Source organism: Penicillium canariense (assembly GCF_028826845.1).
Source record: "Penicillium canariense strain IBT 26290 chromosome Unknown utg000008l_segment0_segment0, whole genome shotgun sequence".
In the NCBI taxonomy this organism is placed as follows: domain Eukaryota; kingdom Fungi; phylum Ascomycota; class Eurotiomycetes; order Eurotiales; family Aspergillaceae; genus Penicillium; species Penicillium canariense.
In genome coordinates this window covers 334,460-357,858 of record NW_026622735.1, presented here as the reverse complement: position 1 = coordinate 357,858, position 23,399 = coordinate 334,460, and the positions used below count along the sequence as shown (strand labels likewise).

Sequence of the window (23,399 nt, the reverse complement as noted above, 5' to 3'; positions counted from 1 at the left end):
CGCCCGCGAATTACCTACAACTGGCGTAGTTGGCATCAATAGATGACTCCCCAGTCCCCTGGTCGCGACAACAGTACCCGCCAGCTTCCAGGATGGCACTCTCGCAGCCGGCGGCTGCCCCGACGAACGGTCATGTCTCATCATCATCGCCGTCGACATCCCCGGAGACATTGAGCCCCGTCCTCGAGTCCCCGCAAACCGACGTCTTCAACGCCAGCTCCGTGGCGGAGATCAAAGCCGCGCTGTCCCGCCTCCACAGCCAGGAAGCATCTGTGACGGCCCGTCTAGATGCATTGGTGACTTCCCAAAAGGACTTGTCTCGCGAATTGGGCAGATTGGATCTCATGCGCGCACATATCGGCACCCAGACCAGCACAACCCGATCAATAAGCCATGGCATGCTCTCTAATGCCGCGGGCACCGCCGACCGCATCTCGAGCGCCGTACGACGACTGGACCTGGAACAGGAGAGGGTCAAGGCTACACTGGAGGTCGTGGAACAGGTTGCCGAGCTCAAAGCGTGTGCATTGGGCGTGGCGGGGTCGATGGGTGCGTCCCAGGACTGGGAGACGGCGGCCAGCTATCTGCACCGCGCAGCACAGGTCCCGCTTACTGTGATCAATGGGGCCTTCGCGGCGGAGATGGTTCCTACTGCTGAGGTGCCCGACCCGCCCAGTGTCACCCTGGACAATGCGGCTGAATCGCTGTGCGGGCTGTTCCTGCGGGAATTCGACAAGGCTGTCAAGGAGAATGACGGGGCCAAAATTACCCGCTTCTTCAAGCTGTTCCCTCTCATTGGCCGGTCCGAGGTTGGATTGGATGTGTATGGTCGCTACGTCTGTCAGGGAGTAGCGGCGCGAGCACGCAGCAATCTCAATGCCGATTATGGGTCTCAGGCTAAAGATGGCTTTTTCTATGCTAATGCCTTGACCAAGCTATTCGAACATATCGCACAGATTATTGATGGACACGGGGGGCTGGTGGAGCGGCACTATGGCCCCCGGAAGATGGGCCGAGTCATTGAGCGCCTACAGGTTGAAGCCGATGTGCAGGGTGGCATCATCCTCGACACGTGGAGCGATGAACGGCATGTGGACCGCAAGTTAATGGATATTAAGTCCTACGCCTTTACGTTTCTGGTTCAGAGCTTCCTCCCGGCACAGCGGACAAGCCACCTGCCAGCCCCAGGCGCGAGTGCGGCAACTGAGGATGAGGGTGTAGATATGAAAGAAATCGACGGTATACTAAATGAGATGGCCATTATGCTTTGCCGGTGGTCTCTCTACTGTCGATTCCTGACGGATACATGCAATGTAAGTGCCCTTTACCGTTCTCTGATTGCTATACACAATTAGTACTGACCGGCGTCCAGCCCCCTGGTGACGACGAGACCGAGGAGGATGACAGCCAAAGGTTTTCCATGCCCAGTTTCTTGCAAGAGTCTTCTCTGGCACGCAAAGTCAACGACAAACTGATCTCCCCGTTCAACGCCATGACAACCTTTTTCTTCCGCCGCTCAGTTGAAAAGGCCTTCCAACTCGACGAGTCCCCGTCCGGCCTAACTCTAAACCTGCAACGCCCCCTCAAGGCGGACCCCCCACACATCACCTCAGCGGTTGACGACATAATGTATATTGTCAATAAAGTACTGCAACAATCTATCGCAACCTCCCAGGAAGCAGTCGTGACCAACGTCATCCCGACGCTCTCCCGCGTCCTGGGCTCCGACTTCATCGGCATGACGCAGCGCAAAATGCGCGACGAGTGCTACCCCCGCGCACCGGTACAAGGTGGCCAGCCTCCCGAACAAACCATCATTGCCTTCCTCGTGCAAATCAACAACCTCGACCTCGGCATCGACTACATTCGCCGCATCGTGCAGAACAATACCGGCTCCAAGCAGCCTCTCCCCCCCGCGTCCGAAGGCACACCCGATCAATCTGCCCTAGCAACCGAGCACCTGCGCTCACTCTTCCCAGCGCCCTCCTCCGCGCATCGCGTCGCGCAAACCCTCCATTCCCTTGCCACCTCCTTCGAGGCCAAGGTCGCCGACCTCCTTTCGGACGGCATCCAAGTTGTCTTCAACAACGTCATCAAGCATCGCCTGCGCCCACTACTCGCCGACGCCTTCCGCGACATCGAATACCATCTCTCCGATACCCCCGATGCTGCACCCGCATCGCACGATGACTATGACCCCGCAGACGGTAGCAAGGAGCTGGTCCGTCCGCGCTTCGCCTCCGGCTGGACGGAGCTCCTCCTACCGTTAGCCCGGATTCTCACCGCGCCAGCTTTCGACCGCCTGCTCACCGTGACAATCGCCTACTTCGCGCGGCTGCTCGAGAAGCGGCTCTGGTCGTACCAGGGGCGCGTGAACGCGCTCGGCGCGGCGCGGCTCGAGCGCGATATCGCGGGGCTGGTGAACGCTGCTGTGGACGTGGGGTATGGAGCTGGAGCTGGGGCGCCGGGCCGGTACCGGCATCGTGAGGCGTTTGCGCGCTGCGTGCAGATGACGCTTATCATGGGCATGGATGAGGATGAGTGGGATGAGGTGCTGGGTGGTGGGGAGGCGGGTGAGGTTGTGGAGAAGTTGAGTCGCGAGGAAAGGGTGAGAGTCAGGGCTATGGTTAGGCGGGTGTGATTTCTCACGGGTTGTATGTTAGTAACCTGAGGACTCATTGGGGGCGAAGTTTTGGAAAGACTGCATGGTGATCTCTTCATTGTATTTTATTGCATATTGGATTGCATGTGCATTATAAACATGGTATTAACGGCAACATAAAATCAACAAGTTTCTCACCCTCCACAAATGCATATTTTCTGTTATTCTAAGAGAACGTGCGAAAGCCCTCTTTCCCGTACATCCTCACGCTACGTCTTGCAACTAGAGTCGAATATAGCTGTTCATGATATTCATCCTCCATCTGAAGACACTACCTATCTAACTCCATGTAAATTTGAGACCTCGCAGGCGGACTCAAAGCTCCGCGGCTTGACATTTGTTGTTTCCGCGGCCGCGCACGTGTACTTGTTTGTTAATGGAAATGTCCAATCTATCACAGCATTTCCTTGACAATAGATCACCTATTGAGAGCCCTCCCTGCTGCTAATGTCTTGCCTTCTGCTGTGACGAAGAACTCAGGAAGCTTTCAGTTCCACACCGCGCCGACAACCCGGCGCGATAGCATCAGCCACCCCGATGTCGCCGTGTTATTGGCATATCGGAGCTACCGCTTTTCGCATTTTTCGCATTCGACGCCTCAACCTTATTTCTGGTGCAAACACCCACTGACGAATCTGCTTGACTGTGGAGGCTTGGCATCTGCGCGCATGCTGGTATCCGAGTGCGAATACGGGGGCTTTTAATATCTGCCCAAGATCCGTACCAACTGAGGCAGCAGCGGAATTATCTATTGTAGCCTCAAAGATGCCACTTATAAAAGCTCATCATCAAGATGGCCCTTGGAGCATTGGCATTAGACTCGATCCACACCAAAATCGCGGTTTGCGTATAGCCTTTATCCTCTACAGTCCTAAAGTCGTCCTGTCGCAAACGATCTCTCTCCTTTCTCAACAATGGCGTCTGATGAAAATATTTATTCTTATAGTCCTTCCCTTCCAGCCTCGGTCCTGTTCACTATTCTCTACTTCTTCCCCTTCATCTACCACCTCTACGTGACAGTCTTTGCCCCTTGTCGGGGTAGATATAACCGTGCTGGCCATTTCATCCCTTTGCTGATAGGTGCCTTTCTCGAGGTGATTGGATATGCCGTACGCAGTGCCAGTGTTGAAGAGCCTAGCAGCATTCCCTTGTATGCTGTTAGTGCCACTCTCATTGTGATCGCACCTGTCTTCGTGTGTGCGAGTCTCTACCTCTTGATGGACAGGTTGATCTGGACTAGATCCGATGATCAGGCCCGTGAGAAGCCAGCGTCATTCCGTTTCGTCCTGCGGCGTCCATGGCTCCCTCGGATCTTCGTTACGTTGGACATCCTCAGCTGCCTTACCCAAGCGTCAGGAAGCAGTATCGCCTCGGCAGGAGACTGGGAAGGATCGGAGAAAGATACCGGGACCGGAGTATTGATCGGCGGGTTGGCGCTACAGGTTGCGACCTTTGCGGCGTTCCTCCTCTTCGTCGGGTCGTTCCATCTCAAAGCGAAAAGAGGAGGGGTAGTGATCGATGATGGCGTGAGGCAGCTTTTGAGAGGGATTTACATATCCGGCTTTTTCATTCTGGTAAGTGATTCTCGCATTTCGCGACTGGCATTGAACTAATTCGGTACGACAACAAAGGTCCGTTGTGTATACCGCATGATTGAGTTTGCCCTTGGAATCGACGCGTATTTCTTCAATCATGAATGGGCATTGTATGTCCTCGAGGCAGTCCCGATGCTCATCGCCATCAGCGTTCTTGGATGGTACCACCCTGCACGATTTCTGTCTCCAACCAGCTCCCCTAGCGCTCAGTGATCGTCCCGACTGACACATTGCTAGCTCTATCGGGATGCAGTGGCCACACCATGGGATTGAGATAAATGGCAGATATTTCTTTTTGCCCTTTTTTCTCTCCTGTTAATTTGTCCGTTCTTCATCTTCAACGCAGTCAAGTTGTGTTTTTCTCCTATTCTGATGGTTTCTCAGCAAGCGCACCCACCCATGGAGGTGGAAATATAGCTTTAGCGATGGTAAATACCATTTTTGCTCTAAGGTTGGAAAGGGACCAGTGTTGTCATCTAGAACCGTAAAGAGCGCCGCTCATCGATATTCGTTCACATGTTGCTATCAAAGAAATAAATTCTCTTCTTCCAAGTCATGATATTCCCATCTTGAGTCGCGGGCTGGCCTCGTAAACATTCATATGAGTTCCCTTGGCCAAATCCAGAGGGCACCAGCATGTCCTTTGCGTGCATCATTGCGGGTTGTCTTGACAGCCGTCGAGATGCTCCTCTATTAGGAGCCCAGCTCTAATATTAAAGCATACGCTGCTTTTCTCGTGGCTGATAAGGTCAATTTCATGTTTCACCAAGACTTGGATGGTGGCGGGTAGACTGCTATAGATAGCATGTGCCCACTGGTCCACGACGTCAACACCGAAAGGCAGAGTGGGGGGTTGCCGTTCCCGGACTCTGACCAAGAACGGTCGCATCAGCGTATCTATCGCAAGATAATGCAGGAACAGCGCCCGGGAGACGTGGTTCGTGCTTGAGATGAACTCCATAAACCCGTGGTTCTCCATTGTATGCCAAACAGTATACACTTCAGTCAGGCAGAGGAAGGCATTGCGAACGGAGAGCTGTAGAGCCACGTAGATGTTCCGGAGGGCGCTAAAGAACTCCCGAGTGCTTCTGCTGTGCAGCAAAGGGTGTAGCTGGTCAATGTCCTCGATACAGGGCCCGAGAACTGTTTGATTTGGATGTGCCTCCGCCGGCAACCAGGGTGCCACCATTTCACTAACTTGTTCTGGCGTCTGCAGGAGGAACATTTTGCTGCCTTGAAATCTCGACTGGATGTGTTTCGTCACCATCCCACAGCCGCGCACCATCACTGCGAAATCGATAAGGCCGTCATTCATGTAATATGCCTGGAAGACAAGAGTGTAGCAAGTTGCTAGGATCCCGTCGAGAACTGTATCTGTGCAGTTGTCAACGTGTGCCAGAGCGCTCGCTAGGTGCCGGAGGGCTTTCCCTCGATGCGAAATAGCCATGGGTGTATAGTGAGATCCGGTGGGCGTCGCGAGAGCATAGTGGGTTGCGCCGAGGGAGAGAATCGCGTGCATCAAATGCGGACACTAAGACTAGTGAGACCACGCCCGTCAGGAATGATTGCTGGTAAACAGACCTCATGAGCGTACGCCGGCACCAAGCTAGTCCACGCTCCCTCACTTCCATACGGTAGATGCGGCCGTGCAACAAGTAGAAAGTGATGGAACACCCGCAGCTCATCGCCCGCGATTCGGTCTGCAGATAGTTGCCAGGTCGACGTGAGACTTGAGTTCTTTGTCGATAGCTCTGGGGGCATTTTATATCCCTTCGGAGGGTAAATACAATCCATGTCTCTCGAGAGGCAATTTTCACACGCTGGTTTTGTTTCCTGACACTTGGCAGGCTGTTAGTCCGGTCGGTTACAAGGAATATTAACTTTCTGTTAGCTGACATACCTTCACCTTCCGTAACTTGCAATTAAAACATCCCCGACGTGATTTCGTATGTGGGCGTTTCAAACGGTGACGATGGTTTCCGCCGCTCTGCTCAACACAATGATCTTCAAGAGCACCGAAGGCACCGATCTTGCCGGGGAACATCACAAGGCCCCTCGTACGTAAACCAGGGTGCGGATCCATAAACGCGGCCGTCAAGATGGGGGTTATTATAAAGCCCTCCAGTCTTTACACGGTCTTCCAGAATACATTCATAGACGAGTGATGTTAAGTGACGTTCATGAAACGGAAACATGTGTGTTGCTGGACGTCAAAATCAGCGGCTGGGCCAAGGCAACCTCATTCTGGCCGAATACGAGAATCGTCAACTGGGAACCAATGATATCTCTTCACTGTCTATCAATAGTGCGATCGGCTACAGTAATTGCAGAGCCAAGAGACACAATGTATTGAACTTCTATCGCCGCATTTTGAAGTGCTGGATGGCCTTTTCGGGGATGCCTTGACATTCCCCTTAGGATAAGATTGTTTCTACTGGCAGATATTATTAGGCTTATATGTATTTTTATGTCTTTATGTTTTATATTTTCATATTATTTTTTTTGGCTTATATCCATCCTTTCATAGTGGTGCTTGATCTTGAACTCTCCTTTCCAGGAAACGCCATACGCCCGCAAATGTCGCTCAAACTACCTCACGAACCACGCTCTGGCAAGTGCTTCCGCCTGGACTTTCCAAATATCTTCGCCCAGCGCCGCAAGTTGGGGTCCAAAATCCCTGAGGAAATCTTCGACCGGTGGTTCGCCATTCCAAAGCTCTTCCTGATACTCTTCATCCGAGTCAAATGTGGCCGACCGCCAAATCCTTTTCCACTTTGCGACAGCGCGGACGGCCTCAGGGCCTTGACTCCGGATATTGGTAGCGACCATGTAGAAGGAGGAGCGATTGGCATGGCCCTTCTTGGGTTTCAAAAGACGCACAGAGGCAAACTCGCTGAATTCCCGGATCAGGTTCGCGGTGTCCCACGCTTCGATTTTGTGAAGAAGAACGACCATGGTTCCCCCAGGCTTTAGATTCTGAAGGCCGAGAGCTAGTTGCGTTGTTGTCAGTCGTTTCGCTTCTCGTCTCTCTCGATATGAAGCGCGGATATGTGTCCTTAAAACCTGTCCGTCGCAAATGACTAAGTCGAAGGGCTGGTGTGATATAAACTGCCGTGGTAAGAAGTTCCCGGCATCTTCGTGTGCATTATCAATAGATTCCATCCCCATGTCTGCAGCCAGCATAGTCACATCCAAGAACCGTTTTTCAACATTGAACTCCCTCGGTATAAAGCTCTTGTGTCCACCATTGCTGTGAGGCAAGCTAAACGCCAGTGCGTATGATCCCGGATTATGTGTCAAGGCCGTTTTCAAAAAGCCCCCCGGGGCCATGCACATATCGAGAATCCTCGGCGGGTTGCCCTGAGCCCCTGAGATGGTGAAGGCTTTAGTGGCCAGTTGAAGCTCCTCTCCGATTCTCTGCATCAATTGATAAAAATATTTAGCCGTCTGTTCGTCGCTTTTATCCGCATTCCGGCGCTGATTTCGAAAATGTTGATCGCCTGCAGGATTTTCCCACCCCTATTTGAAACAGCATCAGTAGATTGTATAATAGGCTAGACGCACTAATACTCGCTCTGGCTCTTAGATCACTGAGTTCCCGATAACCTGCAACGTTATCCAGCAAATAAGACTCGATAGCTCTCCTGACACATCCTAGCCGCCTGTCACCTTCACTTTCTGCATGGGTTCCGGGTGTCTGTGAATCGTCGGGTCGGCTTGAGGGCAAACGCATAGAGGCATGCTCTTGCACGTAGGTTGAAGATTCAGTCATGCTTTGGAGAGACATTCGGTGCGATATCCTTCACGAGATACTCAAGGGGAAAAGCTAGAACGCACCTGAAGAGAGAAGACGCGGCTCTTTTCTGTACTCCGCAATGACAAACCATGGACTCATCGGCTTGGGCACGACTGCATATAATCCCGGTTGGATTGGGCACGCCACTGCCTTGTGTATCGCTCAGCTCCACCCAAATCAGCTTTCCGTACTTTTTTTCATGCGCTGTAGCCAAAGCGACAGTACTCGAGAGACACATCCGATGCACTACTTTGTGGACATCAATTTGCTTTTTTGCAGACTACCAATAAATGAGGCTCACGGGAACAGGTGGTACACAATGGGGCATTTCTGTATGAAGTAGATCGAGAATGACCGAATCGTCAATAGTCAATATTATGGCAATCTGCTCCGAGGATGATATACCTCTTCCCCAGAACTAACTCAAAATGAAAAGTCCATCGTTTGAGGTTACCCTCGCCTTAGCTCGCACCCGGTTCCCATTCTGTGAAAGCTCAGTCAACTCCATGTACTTTCCGGGTTCCACTCAATTCCGGACACCAGTCCTGAAATATCAGCATGTAATAAGTGAAAGGTTACGAAAGCAGAACACGTGGGAACCGAAAGATAAATTTTCAAGATAAAAAGCAACTCCAATTTGAAAAGACGAAAGTGTAGGCGCAATCTTTTACATATTGCGCGCATAGCAGGTCTCATGCAGCCGGTAAAGAGCCCGGGTACAAAATCATTAACATAGGTTCTTATGCTCCCAAACGTCAATCTCACCCGGGCAAATTAATATGCCGATTCAGCCGCTCTCGAATTTCTCTGCTAAAATCTCTTTGCGATGGCAAAATGGATACCCCGTCACCTGGGGTGCCCAAGGGGCTTTCTTCATCGCCATGTAAACTAAATTCCTCCAGTAAGGTTCGCCAGTTCGTATGACATGACTGCAAAGCTCATATGGAACTCACCATGTAGGTACCTTCAGTAATCTATCACAGACGCGGTACAATGCCCTGCCTTGCAGCCCTCGCAGAGTTGATTATTGTGTGGGCCCTTGCTTTCGCCCGAGAAGGGGGGTATCTCCAACTGGATTCCACTCCACTTCTTGAGGCGATAGGATACTCGCTCCGCGTATGATTTATCCAGAAAAGGACGGCTGAGATGATTGCAGCTTTTGCATCGTTGATGATAGACTCTGGCATTATACTCGGCTGAATGATACATTCGGATGGTGATCGCAATCTTCCTACTGGACCACCCGCCGGAACCACATGCAGCGTTATGGCATTTGAACCGCCCCATGATATTTGTGTCGTAATCCTGCGTGCAGCCTGAAATATTATCTGCGTTGTGAAAGCTGAATTGAAGATCATCTTCTTCTAGCAAGCGCGAGACTTCTTCATGGAGAGAAGGGTACATCGACCAGAGTCGGGCCGGCTTTGTCTTTTTAGCTGGCATGGGGACTTCCAGAAATGACCATATGTGGTCACAAATAAAGGAAAGTAGAGTTTAAATCTGTAGCTAAAGTTCCAATCTGAAAGCTACTTGAGGGGTTTAAATAATAAAAAAGGAGCCTCATTCACTGCTATCAGCCCCGCCTAACTAGGCTTGAGCTATTTCAGGGTGACGCAATATCGTACTTTATTTTGATTACTATTCTCTAGTCGGTCCTGCACCACGTTACCTGTTGTATCAAAGGACGCAGAACTTCGCTGTGGGGCTGACGCGTTTGTTATCTGCTCCTAGAATTCTAGAACCGCTTCATTCAAGGGAAGGTAGATCCCATCAATGTGTTAAAGAAATTGGGGTAGTAAATCTTAGAACGTGACTAACACCTACTCCTTTCCCTCTTTTGTGGACTCCGGATCTTACACTATGAAGAACAAAAGGATCCAATTTTAGTTAATTCTAACAACGCCACCTCCGTGGCATCATCTATCAAGTACAAGCTCGGTGGATTTGTACCCCGTTCGTTCGTCCCCACCCCCGGTGGTTCGGAGCGGCTTGTTTACTCGATGTGATTGGATAACGATGCGATAGGGTGCCAACGTGTCCGGATACCCGGTGCATACTCGGTGCATACTCGATGCATACTCGATGCATACTCGATACTACCTACAGAGCCAATCAGTTTCTACCATGTAGCTGCAGCCATCGCCCAGCTACGTGCGGTAGATTGGTTAGTATCCACCCTGGAACCCCCAATCACAGCCGCTAGAATGAGTCCTCTGGAACAAGAAAGGACCGTGGTAGAATTTCAAAGGAAAAAGAACGCCCGAGCTCCGGTGGCTAATCAAATGTTCCTCACTGCAGATCCAGTACTATATTCAACTTGGCGTTTTTGAGTCAAGGCAGAATTCAGCAAGTTCTCGGGTAAGTAGTATGAGCTCTACTGTGAAAATCCAGAAATGGAAGTCTTCACCAGCGCACGTAGCAAACTTTTCACAAACCACAATCCTAGAGTCGTTGAATCATTAAATTTGTACATTCTTGATCCTAAAGACGCTTAGTTCATCAATCCGATATCCAGTTCAGGCTGAGTATAAACGGGAAAGAGCATCCAGTAACAAGGCCAGAACCTCAAGAGTAAGTCTACCTATACTCGCATGGCATTTCAACATAGATTGCACGGTCGATATCCTTGATTAGATAGAATGAACGCAGATCCGATCAGCGTAATCGAGTTCCCTTAAGACTACATTCACCGAAATTTGAATGAAGCGCGAACGCGCCCCTTCCCGTTCCTGGAAGATCATAGTGAGATCGTCCGATCTAGTCGTGACGATGACTGAGCATTCAGTCAAGGTAGGAGCACTAAAAGATCTTACGTTGGACCGATCTTTCAACTGATCAAGCCTCGAGTTCTAAACTCCTACATCTTTGGAACTGGTCTCCAAATCTTCTGGCATTGGGTCTGTGGTCTGGAACAAGCGCGGAACGCTATTTAGATCTGAATTTGTATATCGGTATGTTCTGTGTAGAAGGAAACACCGGACGCGACTAATAATATCTGTATGACTGGTTCAAACTCCAAGAAATATGCAATATAGCAGACAACGAGGGAGCGACATTTCGCTAGAAATGAATCCTGAAAAAAGGAATGTAGAAGAATTTCTAAACTTTGAATTTCTCTATACGCTCATAACAGGTATAGCCCGCCGCCAAAGCACGTGGTACAAAATCGATCGATGAACCAATAAAACCAATAGAATATATACAAGCCTTCCCATCCCGGATAATCGAACAAGGTGAGATAAATAGATAGGTGAACGGGATGTGTGGGGAACGCCAGGCTGATCGTGCAGGAATTGCTTTTGCCGCTGAACAGTCAGAGGATTGGTTGGAAAGAGATGAGGTTGAGGTGGGGGTGGTAGAGTGGTAGTGTTGGTTCACGGTAGAGGTAGAAGGTAGAGGCGGTGATATCGAGTACTAGGATGGTTGTAGATAGAAAGAAAAAAGCCCCAGGCTTTTCAGCAAAAAAAAAATAAAAATAAAAAAGAACAAGTCACGCTCAGAGGGATATCGAACAATGCGAAGAAGGGGAAAAAGAGAAGAGGCTAGAGGGATGAGGTGGAGGTCGACGAGAAAGTCAAAGTGTGCGAGGAAGAGTCGAAGGAGGTGGAGTTGGTGCAGACGATGCGGCAGCCACCTAATTATCCCCCTTCTCATCAACGGGCCTCAACACAACGGGAGTCTCCATCGGCGGTGGCGCATGCGTATGCGGCGTCGTCGACTCAGCAACCTGTCTCGGCGCCGGCGCAATCTTCACCTCCTGAATATGCATATCGCCCTCACTACCCCCGCGCGAGCTCTGACTGATCTCGCCATTCGGCGGGTGCCCCTCCAGCATCATCTCCGAGTGCTCGCCGATGCCGTACCGCTCCGCGGCCGGAACCTCATGCCCGTCCTCCCGCTGGTCGTGCTGCTGCGGCGTCCACGCCAGATAGTCGCGGCGCACCTCAACGTAATCATACGCGAACTCGCCCAGCTGGTCGTCGTCCATGCCGAGGAGCTCGGCTTCTTCGGAGGCGCGCAGTTTCAGGCCTGGGATGAGGTTGATGGCGTAGGCGATGAGTGCGGACATCACGAATGAGTAGGCGGCGGTGGCCACGATGTAGGCGACTTGAATGTATAACTGCTTATAGTTGTGAATGACCCAGCCGCCGATGCCGGCGCCGGTGTTAACGCCGTCGAGCCCCACGATGGCGTCGTCGCCGAAAAGCGCGTTGAAGATAAGCCCGATGATTCCAGCGATGCCGTGCTCCGCGAGCACATCCATGCTGTCGTCGATGCGGATCCAGTACTTGATTTTCGTCGCATAGTTGCACACGATGCCGGTGACGATGCCGAGGATGACGCTGGCCCACGGCGAGATGAAGCCCGAGGCGGGCGTGGCCGCGACTAGGCCAGAGATGGTGCCAGAGCACCAGCCGACCATGGACCACTTGCGGGCGAGCCGCCAATCAAGCAGAACCCAGGCAATGGCGCCGAAGGCGGCAGTCAGATTCGTATTCCACGAGGCCATAGTTGCACGGAGATTGGCACCGAAGGACGACCCGCCATTGAAGCCCAACCAGCCGAACCAGAGGAAGACGGTGCCGAGCAGGATCAGCGACACGTTGTGTGGGCGGAAGTTGAGCATCATGCGCTCCTGACGCCGGCCGAGGACCATGCTGTAGGCGAGTGCGCTGAAGCCAGAGCCAATTTCGACGGGCCCGCCACCAGCGTAGTCCATCACCCCGTACTTGTAGGCCCAGCCGTTACTGTTCCAGGCCCAGCAGGCCAGCGGGCAGTACACGATGGTCGCCCAGATGAAGGTGAAGACCATAGCGGGAAGAAGGCGGCCGCGCTCGGCGACGGCGCCCATGACGATGGCTGCGGTGACGGCGCAGAATTGCATCTATCAAGGGACAGGATTAGCCTCTGACACTCTTCCTCCTTTTGACGCTAGCGCCAGTGCGAGCTAGCGAGCTCGAGAGCTCGTCTAGTCGGGGACCGTGCCTACCTGGTAGAACGCAAACAATAGGCTAGGAACCAAGGGTGATCCGGGACTCGGCTCCGCCAGGGTTTTCATGAGGCCGAAGTTGCGCAGGTTGCCGATATAGCCGTTGGTCGCGGTGGGCGAGAAGGCGAGCGAGTAGCCCCAGAAGTACCACTGAAAGGTGATGACAGACATGGAGGCCATGCAGGCCCAGATCATACTGAGGGCAGACTTGCGTCGAGCCAGGCCCGAGTACAGGAAGCCCAGGCCCGGGACCATCACCAGCACCATGGCCGAGGAGACGAGAATGTAGGCCTGGTCGCCGGATTGGAACCATTTGTTCACGTTTTCGGTGCCTGTGAGAAAAGAGGGTCGCGGTGAGTTATGGTGGACACAGAATTGCAATTGGGACTGCCCACGTACGGGAATCTCCGCCCAGGTCAACATTGGTGGCTAGGTCGTAGTTCGCGGGAGCACCAATCCAGTTGTAGGACGCATAGTCCGGGGCATACGGAGCCTTCCCGTTGAACGACATGGTGAGTGTCGTTGGCGAGCTCAGGCGAGCTCGTGGGAGTCGGATGGGATCGCGTGAGTGGTAAATCTAGCTTCGAGCGGCGCTGCGAGCTTCCAGATTTCGATGGGAGTCGGAGACGCGTGAGATTGGTGTCGCGGGCGTAATGGAAGGATGAAGGTCCCAAGGGAGGAGAATGGGCACAAAACAGGCAGCTGAGCGATTGAGCGACACAGCCGGAGTAAATGCAGGACTCAGCGATGACTGAGCGGAGCGTGTGGAGAAGAGCACGAGGGAAAAAAGTTGGCCACGGGGGCAAGCAAATGTTATAAGCCGGGACGCAGCCGTTGCGGAGGACGTTCCGTCGAAGACCGCGGCGATAAGTTCGGATCGACAGACAGCCCCGTCGCAGAGGGTCCACTTGGGCCTAAAATCGGACCACGACACGAGCTAGCGTGAGTGAAAAAAGCAATGGGGCAGGCGATGACGGTGAAAAAAAAAAAAGAAATCTGGTCGGGCCCGTGGGATTGTGACGCTCCGAGGAAATTAGTCAGGATTAAACTGCAGGGAGGCGCGGTTAATTGCAAATATGGAGGAGGAGGGGGGGGGGAAGGAAAGTCGAAGAATGGAGAACAGATTAAGCAGAGTGGGTGGCGGGCGTAAGCGGATGACAACAGCAATGGGATAATCCCCAATCACGGGGATTGATAGTGATAACCAGTCTATACACACCAGCACCTGAAACCGAACACCGGAGGTCGAACACCGATCATAGAGGATCATTGAATCATCTCGTTTGATTGCGAACCTAATTAGCCTGGAAAATACAATGCCCCCTTCGCCATCATCATGAAATGCCCCGGCTTCATTGACCGCGCCCCAAAGTCCGTCCCTCCCATGGTGGCGACGGTAGGCAGTCTGCGCCGGTCGCCCATGGGTCCCGCTCCGATCGAACGGCCTTGGCTCTGCCCACTGCGAATTGCTCGAATGCTTGGCGGGCCTGTTCAGTGCTAGTCCACTCGACATGTCCTGTGGAGGGCCTGTGGAGGGCCTGTGGAGGGCCTATGGTAAACGGCAATTGGCAGGAAATCCCCGTTTCCGGTGACCAGGGAGAGCGCACTAGACTTCGGCAGGTGCTGCGCTGCCGCCGGGGCAAACATCCTGGGGAGCATATGAACGGGCGAGACGCGTCGGCTTCCATCTCCTGCAGGCCCGGAAGGGTCGTATACGTCCTATATATACGTTGGAGGCGTCTGCAGTCTTTCCTATCTCCCTCCCACCACGTCTCCCACGCCTATCTCCAGCGCGTCTGTCCGGCTTATCGGGCTGTGGCGCTTGCCCACGAGTCTCTCTGGCCGCTTATCGCCTCATCAAACAGCCCAAAGACCAGCCCATTCGGTCTTAACGTAGAAACCGGCTGCCATCCTCCGCAGGCAATTGGACGACTGTGGCTGCAATACTGCCCCGCTGATTGGCTGCAGATAAACCCTCGCCACCGGCCGCTAAGTGGGGCCTGAACTTTGCCTGATTGGGACTAGTGAGCCGATCGGCTCAGCCGCAAATGGGCGACGGCGATTGGCTCCAGATAAGCCTGCATCTGGCCCCCACAGCGTCTCCGACTTCTTCCGTCTCGGGATGTCTCGGGAAAGGCCAGGGGCCGAGTTCGGGAGCCACCAGCTTTCGGCATGCGACCAACCCACGACCCGACCCCAATGTCATCCAGGATCCGGAGCCCGGGGATGCGAGAAGTAGCGATCAACCACCTGTATGTCGGGTCACTCCACCACATACCAATATACAGTATACGGAGGTACATGTCGATAAAATAATCTCGAAGCCGCGGATTCAAGTCAATCCAATCCACGGTCACTGGTGAGCACTGGTCATCGATCCCGCTCCCGGTGGGCCGGGCCCCGCTGCCCTGGGACGGGGTCTTATCACAGCCTCACCTTATCTCCGCGTACACAAGGGTTTATTCCCCGTCCAGAGTATGTCCGATACGGAGGAGCACCTACTGTATATAGCAAGAACCCGAGCCCGGCATTCCATTCCACCCAACCAGTCGGATGCCTCTCTATTCATTAGCCAAGTCACACAAATACCTACGGAGTACCTACTCGGGCTGCATCGTGTAAATAGCACCGCACAAAACCTAGCGATCCAACCCATATCCCATCCGATTGCTGCGAATTCTTGCTTTCTCAATCCCAAGAGAGCATGTCCTCCATCAAGTAGACCACAAGCCCATCCTCGGTTCTTAGAGTTCTTTCCTTCCCCCTCTAATTGCCACCTCATCCATAGCCCACCAAGTCCTTTTTCTCCCCCAACACGTCATCCACCCCGGCCCATCCCCATTCCCACCAGTCCTTGGTTCTAAACCGAAGCATCCCAAATCCACCCTCTCGTGGGATCAGCCACTATTTTAAAGGTGCATTAGGCTGCCTTCTAGTCCTTCACTAGCGGTGGCCCTCGCCGCGCGATCTCCATATGTCCTCACGCCCTGAAGATGATCGACCAGCCCGGGGGACTAAGTGGGGGCCCGCACACTCGGCTGAGGGAATCTGATTATGTTGCCTGGTTCGGCGGACTTGAATAGTAGGGCACTGACTAGGCCAGCGGATTCAATCCATGTTTCCTCTATGGTCAGTGTCAGTCGCGCTGGCAATAACAGATGGATAAAAGTGGCCAGCCCAAGTCTCCAAAGGGCTCCTGTGCGTGAAGATGGTATAGAGAAGACGAAGGATGTACTGGTCAAGGCAATTTCGAGAATGACTGTACCTAATTTTCGTAACTGTGGATATCATTTAATGCATTTTGGTAAAATAGGACAGAACTGCACCGCACATTTGTTCTCACCAGGTCCAGCCCTGTCCCATACGGTTTATACTCTAACGCTTGGGATGTTCAGATGGGAACAGGGGGCCACAATAAGATCCACTGTTCGAATACGAAATATTTTGGCCAGGGTACGAGGTATGTATTTAGAGCGCATATTGAAGCTAAAATAGTTGTATTTAAGGTGAGTCCACTGTGATGAAATTGCTACTCGGAGGCCTCTCTGCGGTTTTCGCCGTAGGGGGGTCCTAAGGGTGCACCCCATTCATAGGATTCGCCAATCTCCGCATTATCCCAGCACGCATAATCTTTGAGGTAACAAGGGGCAAGATTCGCAATTTCCGCTGCATGCATCGCTTCCTCACGATAGTAACGGATTGCCCGTCCACACTCGTCGTACCACATCACGAGGACGGTCCCTGCGTCGGGGCCTTCGGAGGCCAAAGTTTTTTCATCAACGATATAGATATGCCCTGCGGCCAACCGGAAGAGGTACTCCGAATAAAAGCATATCCAAGGGTTTTCATCCTCCACTGGGTCGTAGCCGTTTTCCCCGGCATGCTGGGCATCACCGCTCTCGGACTCAATTCCCTCTTCTAGGGCCTCCTCAACATACTCTTCGTATTCTTCGAACAAACAAGTATTATCGAGTAGCTGTGGAGCGCGAAGAAAAATCTTCTCCCAGTTAGAACCGAAGTTATACAAGGATGAGTCGTTGTAAACTGTAACTGGGCCGCCGATCTTGGTATCAATGTAATCTTGAATCTGACCCCATGAGTCTTCTGAGGAAGGGTCATAGTAGGTACGGAGCCAACATGGGTCATCATTCAAATCACGCTCAGCAGGTAGGCGGATACGATCCAAAAGCTCTTGACTATATAGCGGAAGATCTCGTATAGACCTACCCTCTAGTCTTCGCTTCTGGTTTCGATACGGCTGTTCCGATAGGTTAGTTTTCTCGTTAAAGTAATAGGGGGCCAAAATCATATTACCTCACGACCACGGACTCCGAGTGCCATATATTTAGCAAAAATCTCCTCGCGTTGTGCATTAACAGATAGCGACGAGTCTTCTTGCCAATGCTCCTAGAATATTGTCAAAATATGCATATAAGCGCTGAGTGAATGATTTTACTAGAAGGAACAAATCGGCCTGCCAGGCTCGAAAGTCAGGCATATTGCAGAGTATTCTCAAGAAGGATGATAGTAGGACAGAGTGTAAGAGAGTGAGTAATTCGAGATTGTCTCGGTACTTAAGATCGATTGATTTTCTTGGCAGGGGCTTATCCTGAAGTTGGCGGCCAAACGATACCAAGTGGAGAATGTCTTAGAATCAATCACCAGCAGGAAATGTGCAAGCGAAGCGGAGTTTGAAATAAAATGAGGAAATTGGATGTGAGGGAAAGAAGAGAGAAGACGAAGAATTGAAGGAAATAAAAGAAGGATCCAATCAGCTGGTCTCGGATGAGCTTAGCGCATAATAAAGGGTCTGCCCCACCATAATAGTGCGGTCCGCTAACATTAGCCTTGTAACTACAACTCGGCAACATTTCTATACCACTAGTTGGTTTGTGACCACGAGCACAATCTCAAACTACACCCAGACTGCTACTGCCTCTCCTTCAGCAGTTGTCAGCTCCTATAATAATTTGAGAAAATACTGCCCAATCTCCTTCAATGAGACTGCAGAACAGCAGACCGTGAAACTTGGGCGGATAGGAGGGTGAGAGGTCGAAATGAATCCAATGATACAAGGAGTCGGGATGGCTAACAGAATATGCGCAATGTGAATATCAGGTTAGTTGAGTTGAGCTTTATTCCTGGCCTGCGACAGTCGAGGATCCGAGCTTCAATTTCAATAGTCAACTCGTTTACTTCATGCTGTAAGCCTCTTTGGCCAAAAGGCTCTGAATAGGTAGTCAAGCAGCAGCTGCACTTGCTCAGCAGCATATAGGTGGGCATGTGAGAGCAATTGAAAGTTTTGAGAGTTCCAAGCCATACTCAAATGATCCCCAAGTCGGACAAGCATGGCGATCCATATCTTGTTAGTTTTGAACGTGACGACGAGCTCTCGTAAGGTATGGCACCGGTCGCTAGATATAGTAGGAGGTTTTCTTCTTTTATAGATTGCGGTACGAGGCTCAGCATCCTAGCGCACGTACGCACACAAAGGCGTCCAACAATTGATTCGACGCTGGGCTAGAGTGTGGTGGTGAGAGGGAGTATTGGTAAATCCCGTGTATATTCATCCGGCTCCTCGTTGTTCGTTAGTTCTTTGCGAGAACTTATGTTAGTCTTGGTAGGTATTAGCACTCCACAAGGGAATGTGTTTATCCTGCAGCGAAGCTCCCCAAAGCGGTAACTCCATTTCACGGAAATTGGCTTCTAGAGGGCTGGGGCTCTCGCGATATTTTATTCTCCAGCGGCACTGGACATCTCGCGGAAGGCATCCGTAATCCGTTCTTGGCTCGGCAGTTGTCTGATACTAGAAGAGCTGAAAGGTGCATGCGCTCATCACAACTTTGCAACGGGACTCTTCTCCAGCTCGGGCTGGCTCTATTCGAGCTCCCTTTGCACCGGGTTGTTTCATTACCGCAGGCTCCCCGTGAAGTAGCGTGTGACAAGATAGCTGGAATGATATTGACGGCAGGCTGTTGTTTGAGATACCTATACCTTGAAAGTGGGTCAAGGTAGCCAGGGCGGTTTTATCCGCTGTTGCTTGGTTCACAATCCATCCAAAATATCCAAAATATATATACCCATATACCCAACCGTAACTTAGGGTAAACCATGGAGCAGTCAAGCTCTCAAAAACAGAATGACAAGAGCAACCACCTATAGTTTCTAGTCCACGCAACTGGACAATAATTTGTCCAAGGAAAGCAGAAGTTCACCTGACCAGTATACAATGTTGGAGTAACCCGTCAGTGCATCCACACACGGTGATACCCCATCCGACGTAGCCCTTTCTTGTGGCCCCACTCATGTAGCAAAATTTTCACTTTACTCAACAACAAGGCCGGCTGGCCCAATGGCAAGGCGCTTGACTACGAATCAAGAGATTGCAGGTTCGACCCCTGCGTCGGTCAATTTTTTGCTATTCTCGTGAATATATGGGCTGTAAATGAAGGGATTTTGTTTTGGCTAATCCACTGACGGGGAAGGCACAGACGGTGGTGGGGTTAGGTGCAGTTCCCTAGGGTTAGAAGACTGTGAGTGAGCAAACAAATGGCGAAACGAAGTAGAAAACGAGACAAAACATGCACAGAAGTTTATCTTATTTGCAAAAAACCTGCTGGAAAAGACAAAAAGACACGTATCAAGCATTCCTTCATGCACGAACTAAATATTTTAAATGCAAGTAGCCAACCAAAATGCTCAATGCATAGAATAGCTCTATTATGTATAGGGGATATCAATCCGCTCAGATAGGTTACAAAACAGCCACACTGACTCCGTCTAAAACGTGTCTAACAATGACCTCCGGAAGAAAACACATTACACATTGACACTATACCCCGCACCTAGACCGCGTCGGCGGCGGAGGGCATGGAGGTACTTGCGACCCTCGTCAACCCAGAACACCGAGCTGGCAATGCAGACTAGCTTGAACAGCGATCCGAAGCCGAGCGGCTCGGTCTGGAAAATGCGCTGCAGGAAGGGCAGGTAGATGACGCAGGCTTGGCCGGCCAGGGAGCCCAGCACGGCGTAGTTGAACATTTTGTTGCCGAAGAGGGGCAGCTCGCCGCGGAGAACAGACTTGCCTTCGCTGCGACAGGTCAAAGCGTTGAACATATCAAAGAGGACGAAGCACGTAAATGTCATGGTGGTGTCGTGGGCGGTCACAACCCGGGACCGTTTGCCCAAGGGTTGGCCGTCGTCTACTTCACCCATCTCGTGGATGTAGATGGCAAGGGTGCCGAGCATGATGACCAGGGCGGAGGTGAGGACGCGCTGGATGAGGGGTTTCGTGAGGACACGCGCGTGCTTGGGACGCGGAGGCCTGTTCATGATCGAGGGGTCAACGGGTTCGACACCGAGAGATTGAGCTGGTGGGCCGTCCATGAGAATATCTGGAGATCTAAGTTAGTGGGGCGGATCAAAAAGGAATCATGCATATGAGGGGGGGGGGGGAGATCTCACTAATCCACAAGATCTGCATGGCATTCAGTGGATTCTTGAATCCGAGTGTGGTACTCAGCAATACAAGACTGAGAGCAGCCACGCTGGTGCTGAGTTGGAACGTGATAAAGTTTTGAATATTATAAAAGATACCCTTGCCCTGCTCAATGGCGCGGAGAATAGTCGAAAAATCATCATCCGTCAAAATCATGTCGGCGGCCTCCTTCGCAACATCGGTGCCAAGTTTACCCATGGAAATCCCAATGTCGGCCTTCTTGAGCGCCGGTGCGTCGTTGACACCGTCTCCGGTCATAGCGACCACATCTCCACGAGACTGAAGCGCGCGCACAATTTTCATTTTGTGGTCCGGGCTCGTGCGGGCGAAGATCGAAGTGGTGGAAATGGCCTGGGCGAGCTCGCCCGTGTTCATGTGGTCGATCTCATCGCCGCGCATAACGCACCGTGCGTTCGCAGACTCGTTGACTGGCATCCCAAGCTTCTTTGCAATGGCCACGGCGGTAGTCTCGGCGTCACCAGTGATCATGATGACTCTGACGCCACCGGCCATAAGGCGACGGATAGCCTTGTGCACATCCCGGCGAGGCGGGTCATTCATGCCGACCAGGCCGGCGAAGACCAACCCATTATAGCGATCATCGTCATCAACGGGGCTGCTGGATTTGGAGGAAGGAGTAGTAGAACGACTACCAAACCCTCGCATGCCGCGGGAAGCAGCGCGGACAGCTCCACTGGCAAAGGCAAGCACTCGCAGACCCTCGCTGGCCATGCGTTCTGCAGCCTCACGAATAACCTTGCGGCGGGGCTCGTCCAGAATGACTTCACGACCATCTTTAGTTAGATAGGTGTCAGAACGAGCCAGGACCTGCTCCATGGCACCCTTTATATATGCAACGTCAGAATCGCCAGGGCTGCGGCTGCCAATGATGACACCCATCCACTTTCGCTCAGAGCTGAATGGCGTCTCAGATACACGAGCGCTAATTCGCTCACGGACATCATCCTCACCCAGCATATCCAACAGATCCAATATAGCGACATCCGTAGGCTGACCGACCCAACGACTCTTCACAGCAGTCGAGTCTCTGTCAACAGTAGACGAAAGAACCGCCGCAGAGGATGCGCTAGCGGGAGAGTTGGCATGGATTCGTGAGAGACGAGAGTTGTTGGCAACGTTACCAACGCGGAGAATAGTACGTGCTGCGGGACCAAGCGAAAGTACCGAGGCCATGTCCCGCTGAATCTCAAATGGCTCCTCACTATCAAAGTGCCACATTTTGGTGACCGTCATATGGTTCATGGTGAGAGTACCAGTCTTGTCACTGCAGACAACATTGACCGAGCCCAGTGTCTCAACACTGGGAAGTCGGCGCATGATTGCTCCCCTTTTAGCCATACGCAGTACACCAAGAGCAAGAGTGACAGTCACGATGATAGGCAGACCCTCTGGAATTGCAGCGACAGCCAGTGAAACGCCAATTGTAAACATCTCAAGCAGGTTGCGTCCCTGCAAGATTCCAATAACCACAATCAACCCGATGACACCAAATGAGATATAGCTCAGCTCCTGACCAAGGCGGTCCATGGAGAGCTGTAGAGGAGTCCGGGGGCTTTCGATTTCCTGTAGTGAAGCTGAGATGCTTCCAAACTCCGTCTTTGCGCCTGTAGATATAACAATACCCTGGCCATGCCCAGAACGGACGAGTGTACCCATGAATGCAATGTTGTGTTGCTCATTAAGACGGATATCGGCACCAACAGCACCGGTGGCAGGGGCATCGTAGAATGGCGAGCGAGGAGGACTGGCGACCTTCAGAGCCGGTGTGGCTCCAAGATGGTGGTGGTGGCTGCGAAGTGCGGGAGAGAATTTGACCACGGGTTCATTTTCACCTGTCAAGTTCGACTCATCAATCGTGAGATCCGTGGCCGCAGTGATTCGTATATCGGCGGGAATACGGTCACCAGTGGAGAAGAGGACCAGGTCGCCAGGCACTAGATGAGCGGCTGGGACGGTTGTGGATGCTTTCATGGCAGCAGAGGCCGAGCCAGGACTCTTACTCCGAAATTCATCCAGTTCTTCTCCAGCAACCGATGGGTCCGCAGCAGCATTTGTTGCAGATGGCAGAGCGCGGATGAGGTGGGCATAGTGTGGGACCAGACGGCTCAACGCCTCCAGTGACTTCTCCGATCGGTACTCTTGGATAAAGCCGACCGTCACCACAATTGTAACCGCGAGAGTGATACTGATGGCGTCATCGTAGTTGCCCATCACGAATGATATTCCAGCCGATGACAGAAGGAGGAGGATGAGGGTTTCCTTGAACTGCTTGAGGAACCGTAACCACAGGGGCTCTGGCTCCTCGGAGGGGAGTTCGTTGGGGCCATCCCGTGCGATGCGCAGTTCAGCCTCTGCGGGAGTCAGGCCATGCAAGAGGGAGGTATGTAATCTTTCAGCGGTTTCATGCGGTTCGAGCCACGAGTATGTGGAGGTTGAAGCCTAAAATGGCGGATCCGCCCGGAATTAGTCGCGGAATACAGGCAATCGATGGCATTGCGATCAAGGAGGCCGGAAAGAACATTGACAATCTCCATTCAAATTGAGTTGTGCACATACCGATGAAGGAGCATCTGGCCGGACCCCTAACGAGTTGGCGGATGGGCCCCGCGGAGAGTCGGAGTTTGGTGCATTATGCAGAGGCAACGCAGGTGTCGCGGACCTTGACATCTCTCATGCTTTGACCGAAAGAGAGGGGGTAAAAGAGGGGATAAAGAAAAGAAAAACGCGTCAAATCTATTGTCGAGCACTTCGCATCCCGTCCGGATTGAAATTGGTGTGTTGCGCTCACGTCCTAGAGATGCGATCTGGCCGCAGCTTTGAACGGGGGGCTAGACTGG

The 23,399-nt window shown here is 52.1% G+C and overlaps 7 protein-coding genes across 7 annotated transcripts; 2 read left to right on the top strand and 5 right to left on the bottom strand.

Annotated features, from left to right (window-relative positions):
• Nucleotides 1–92: 92 nt before the first annotated feature.
• N7482_010137 (Golgi transport complex subunit COG4) lies at nucleotides 93–2,641 on the top strand (the record flags this gene model as incomplete). The annotated part of the gene is made up of 2 exons (XM_056692261.1): nucleotides 93–1,313; nucleotides 1,373–2,641. 2 exons carry the CDS (start codon nucleotides 93–95, stop codon nucleotides 2,639–2,641), a joined length of 2,490 nt encoding a protein of 829 aa, XP_056538218.1.
• A 935-nt stretch (nucleotides 2,642–3,576) lies between these two features.
• Nucleotides 3,577–4,470, top strand: N7482_010136 (RTA1 domain-containing protein; the record flags this gene model as incomplete). The annotated part of the gene is made up of 2 exons (XM_056692260.1): nucleotides 3,577–4,236; nucleotides 4,294–4,470. The coding sequence occupies 2 exons, from the start codon at nucleotides 3,577–3,579 to the stop codon at nucleotides 4,468–4,470; spliced, it is 837 nt and encodes a 278-aa protein (XP_056538217.1).
• Nucleotides 4,471–4,909: 439 nt separating this feature from the next.
• On the bottom strand, nucleotides 4,910–6,301 carry N7482_010135 (Zn(II)2Cys6 transcription factor domain-containing protein; the record flags this gene model as incomplete). Its single annotated transcript, XM_056692259.1, has 3 exons — nucleotides 4,910–5,788; nucleotides 5,839–6,105; nucleotides 6,158–6,301. 3 exons carry the CDS (start codon nucleotides 6,299–6,301, stop codon nucleotides 4,910–4,912), a joined length of 1,290 nt encoding a protein of 429 aa, XP_056538216.1.
• A 545-nt stretch (nucleotides 6,302–6,846) lies between these two features.
• On the bottom strand, nucleotides 6,847–7,680 carry N7482_010134 (uncharacterized protein; the record flags this gene model as incomplete). Its single annotated transcript, XM_056692258.1, has 1 exon — nucleotides 6,847–7,680. The coding sequence occupies one exon, from the start codon at nucleotides 7,678–7,680 to the stop codon at nucleotides 6,847–6,849; it is 834 nt and encodes a 277-aa protein (XP_056538215.1).
• Nucleotides 7,681–11,687: 4,007 nt separating this feature from the next.
• N7482_010133 (ammonium transporter) lies at nucleotides 11,688–13,554 on the bottom strand (the record flags this gene model as incomplete). Its single annotated transcript, XM_056692257.1, has 3 exons — nucleotides 11,688–12,938; nucleotides 13,044–13,375; nucleotides 13,443–13,554. The coding sequence occupies 3 exons, from the start codon at nucleotides 13,552–13,554 to the stop codon at nucleotides 11,688–11,690; spliced, it is 1,695 nt and encodes a 564-aa protein (XP_056538214.1).
• A 3,018-nt stretch (nucleotides 13,555–16,572) lies between these two features.
• On the bottom strand, nucleotides 16,573–17,352 carry N7482_010132 (uncharacterized protein; the record flags this gene model as incomplete). The annotated part of the gene is made up of 1 exon (XM_056692256.1): nucleotides 16,573–17,352. The coding sequence occupies one exon, from the start codon at nucleotides 17,350–17,352 to the stop codon at nucleotides 16,573–16,575; it is 780 nt and encodes a 259-aa protein (XP_056538213.1).
• A 2,510-nt stretch (nucleotides 17,353–19,862) lies between these two features.
• pmr1 (Ca(2+)/Mn(2+)-transporting P-type ATPase PMR1) lies at nucleotides 19,863–23,229 on the bottom strand (the record flags this gene model as incomplete). Its single annotated transcript, XM_056692255.1, has 3 exons — nucleotides 19,863–20,437; nucleotides 20,508–23,001; nucleotides 23,119–23,229. 3 exons carry the CDS (start codon nucleotides 23,227–23,229, stop codon nucleotides 19,863–19,865), a joined length of 3,180 nt encoding a protein of 1,059 aa, XP_056538212.1.
• Between the last annotated feature and the right edge of the window lie 170 nt (nucleotides 23,230–23,399).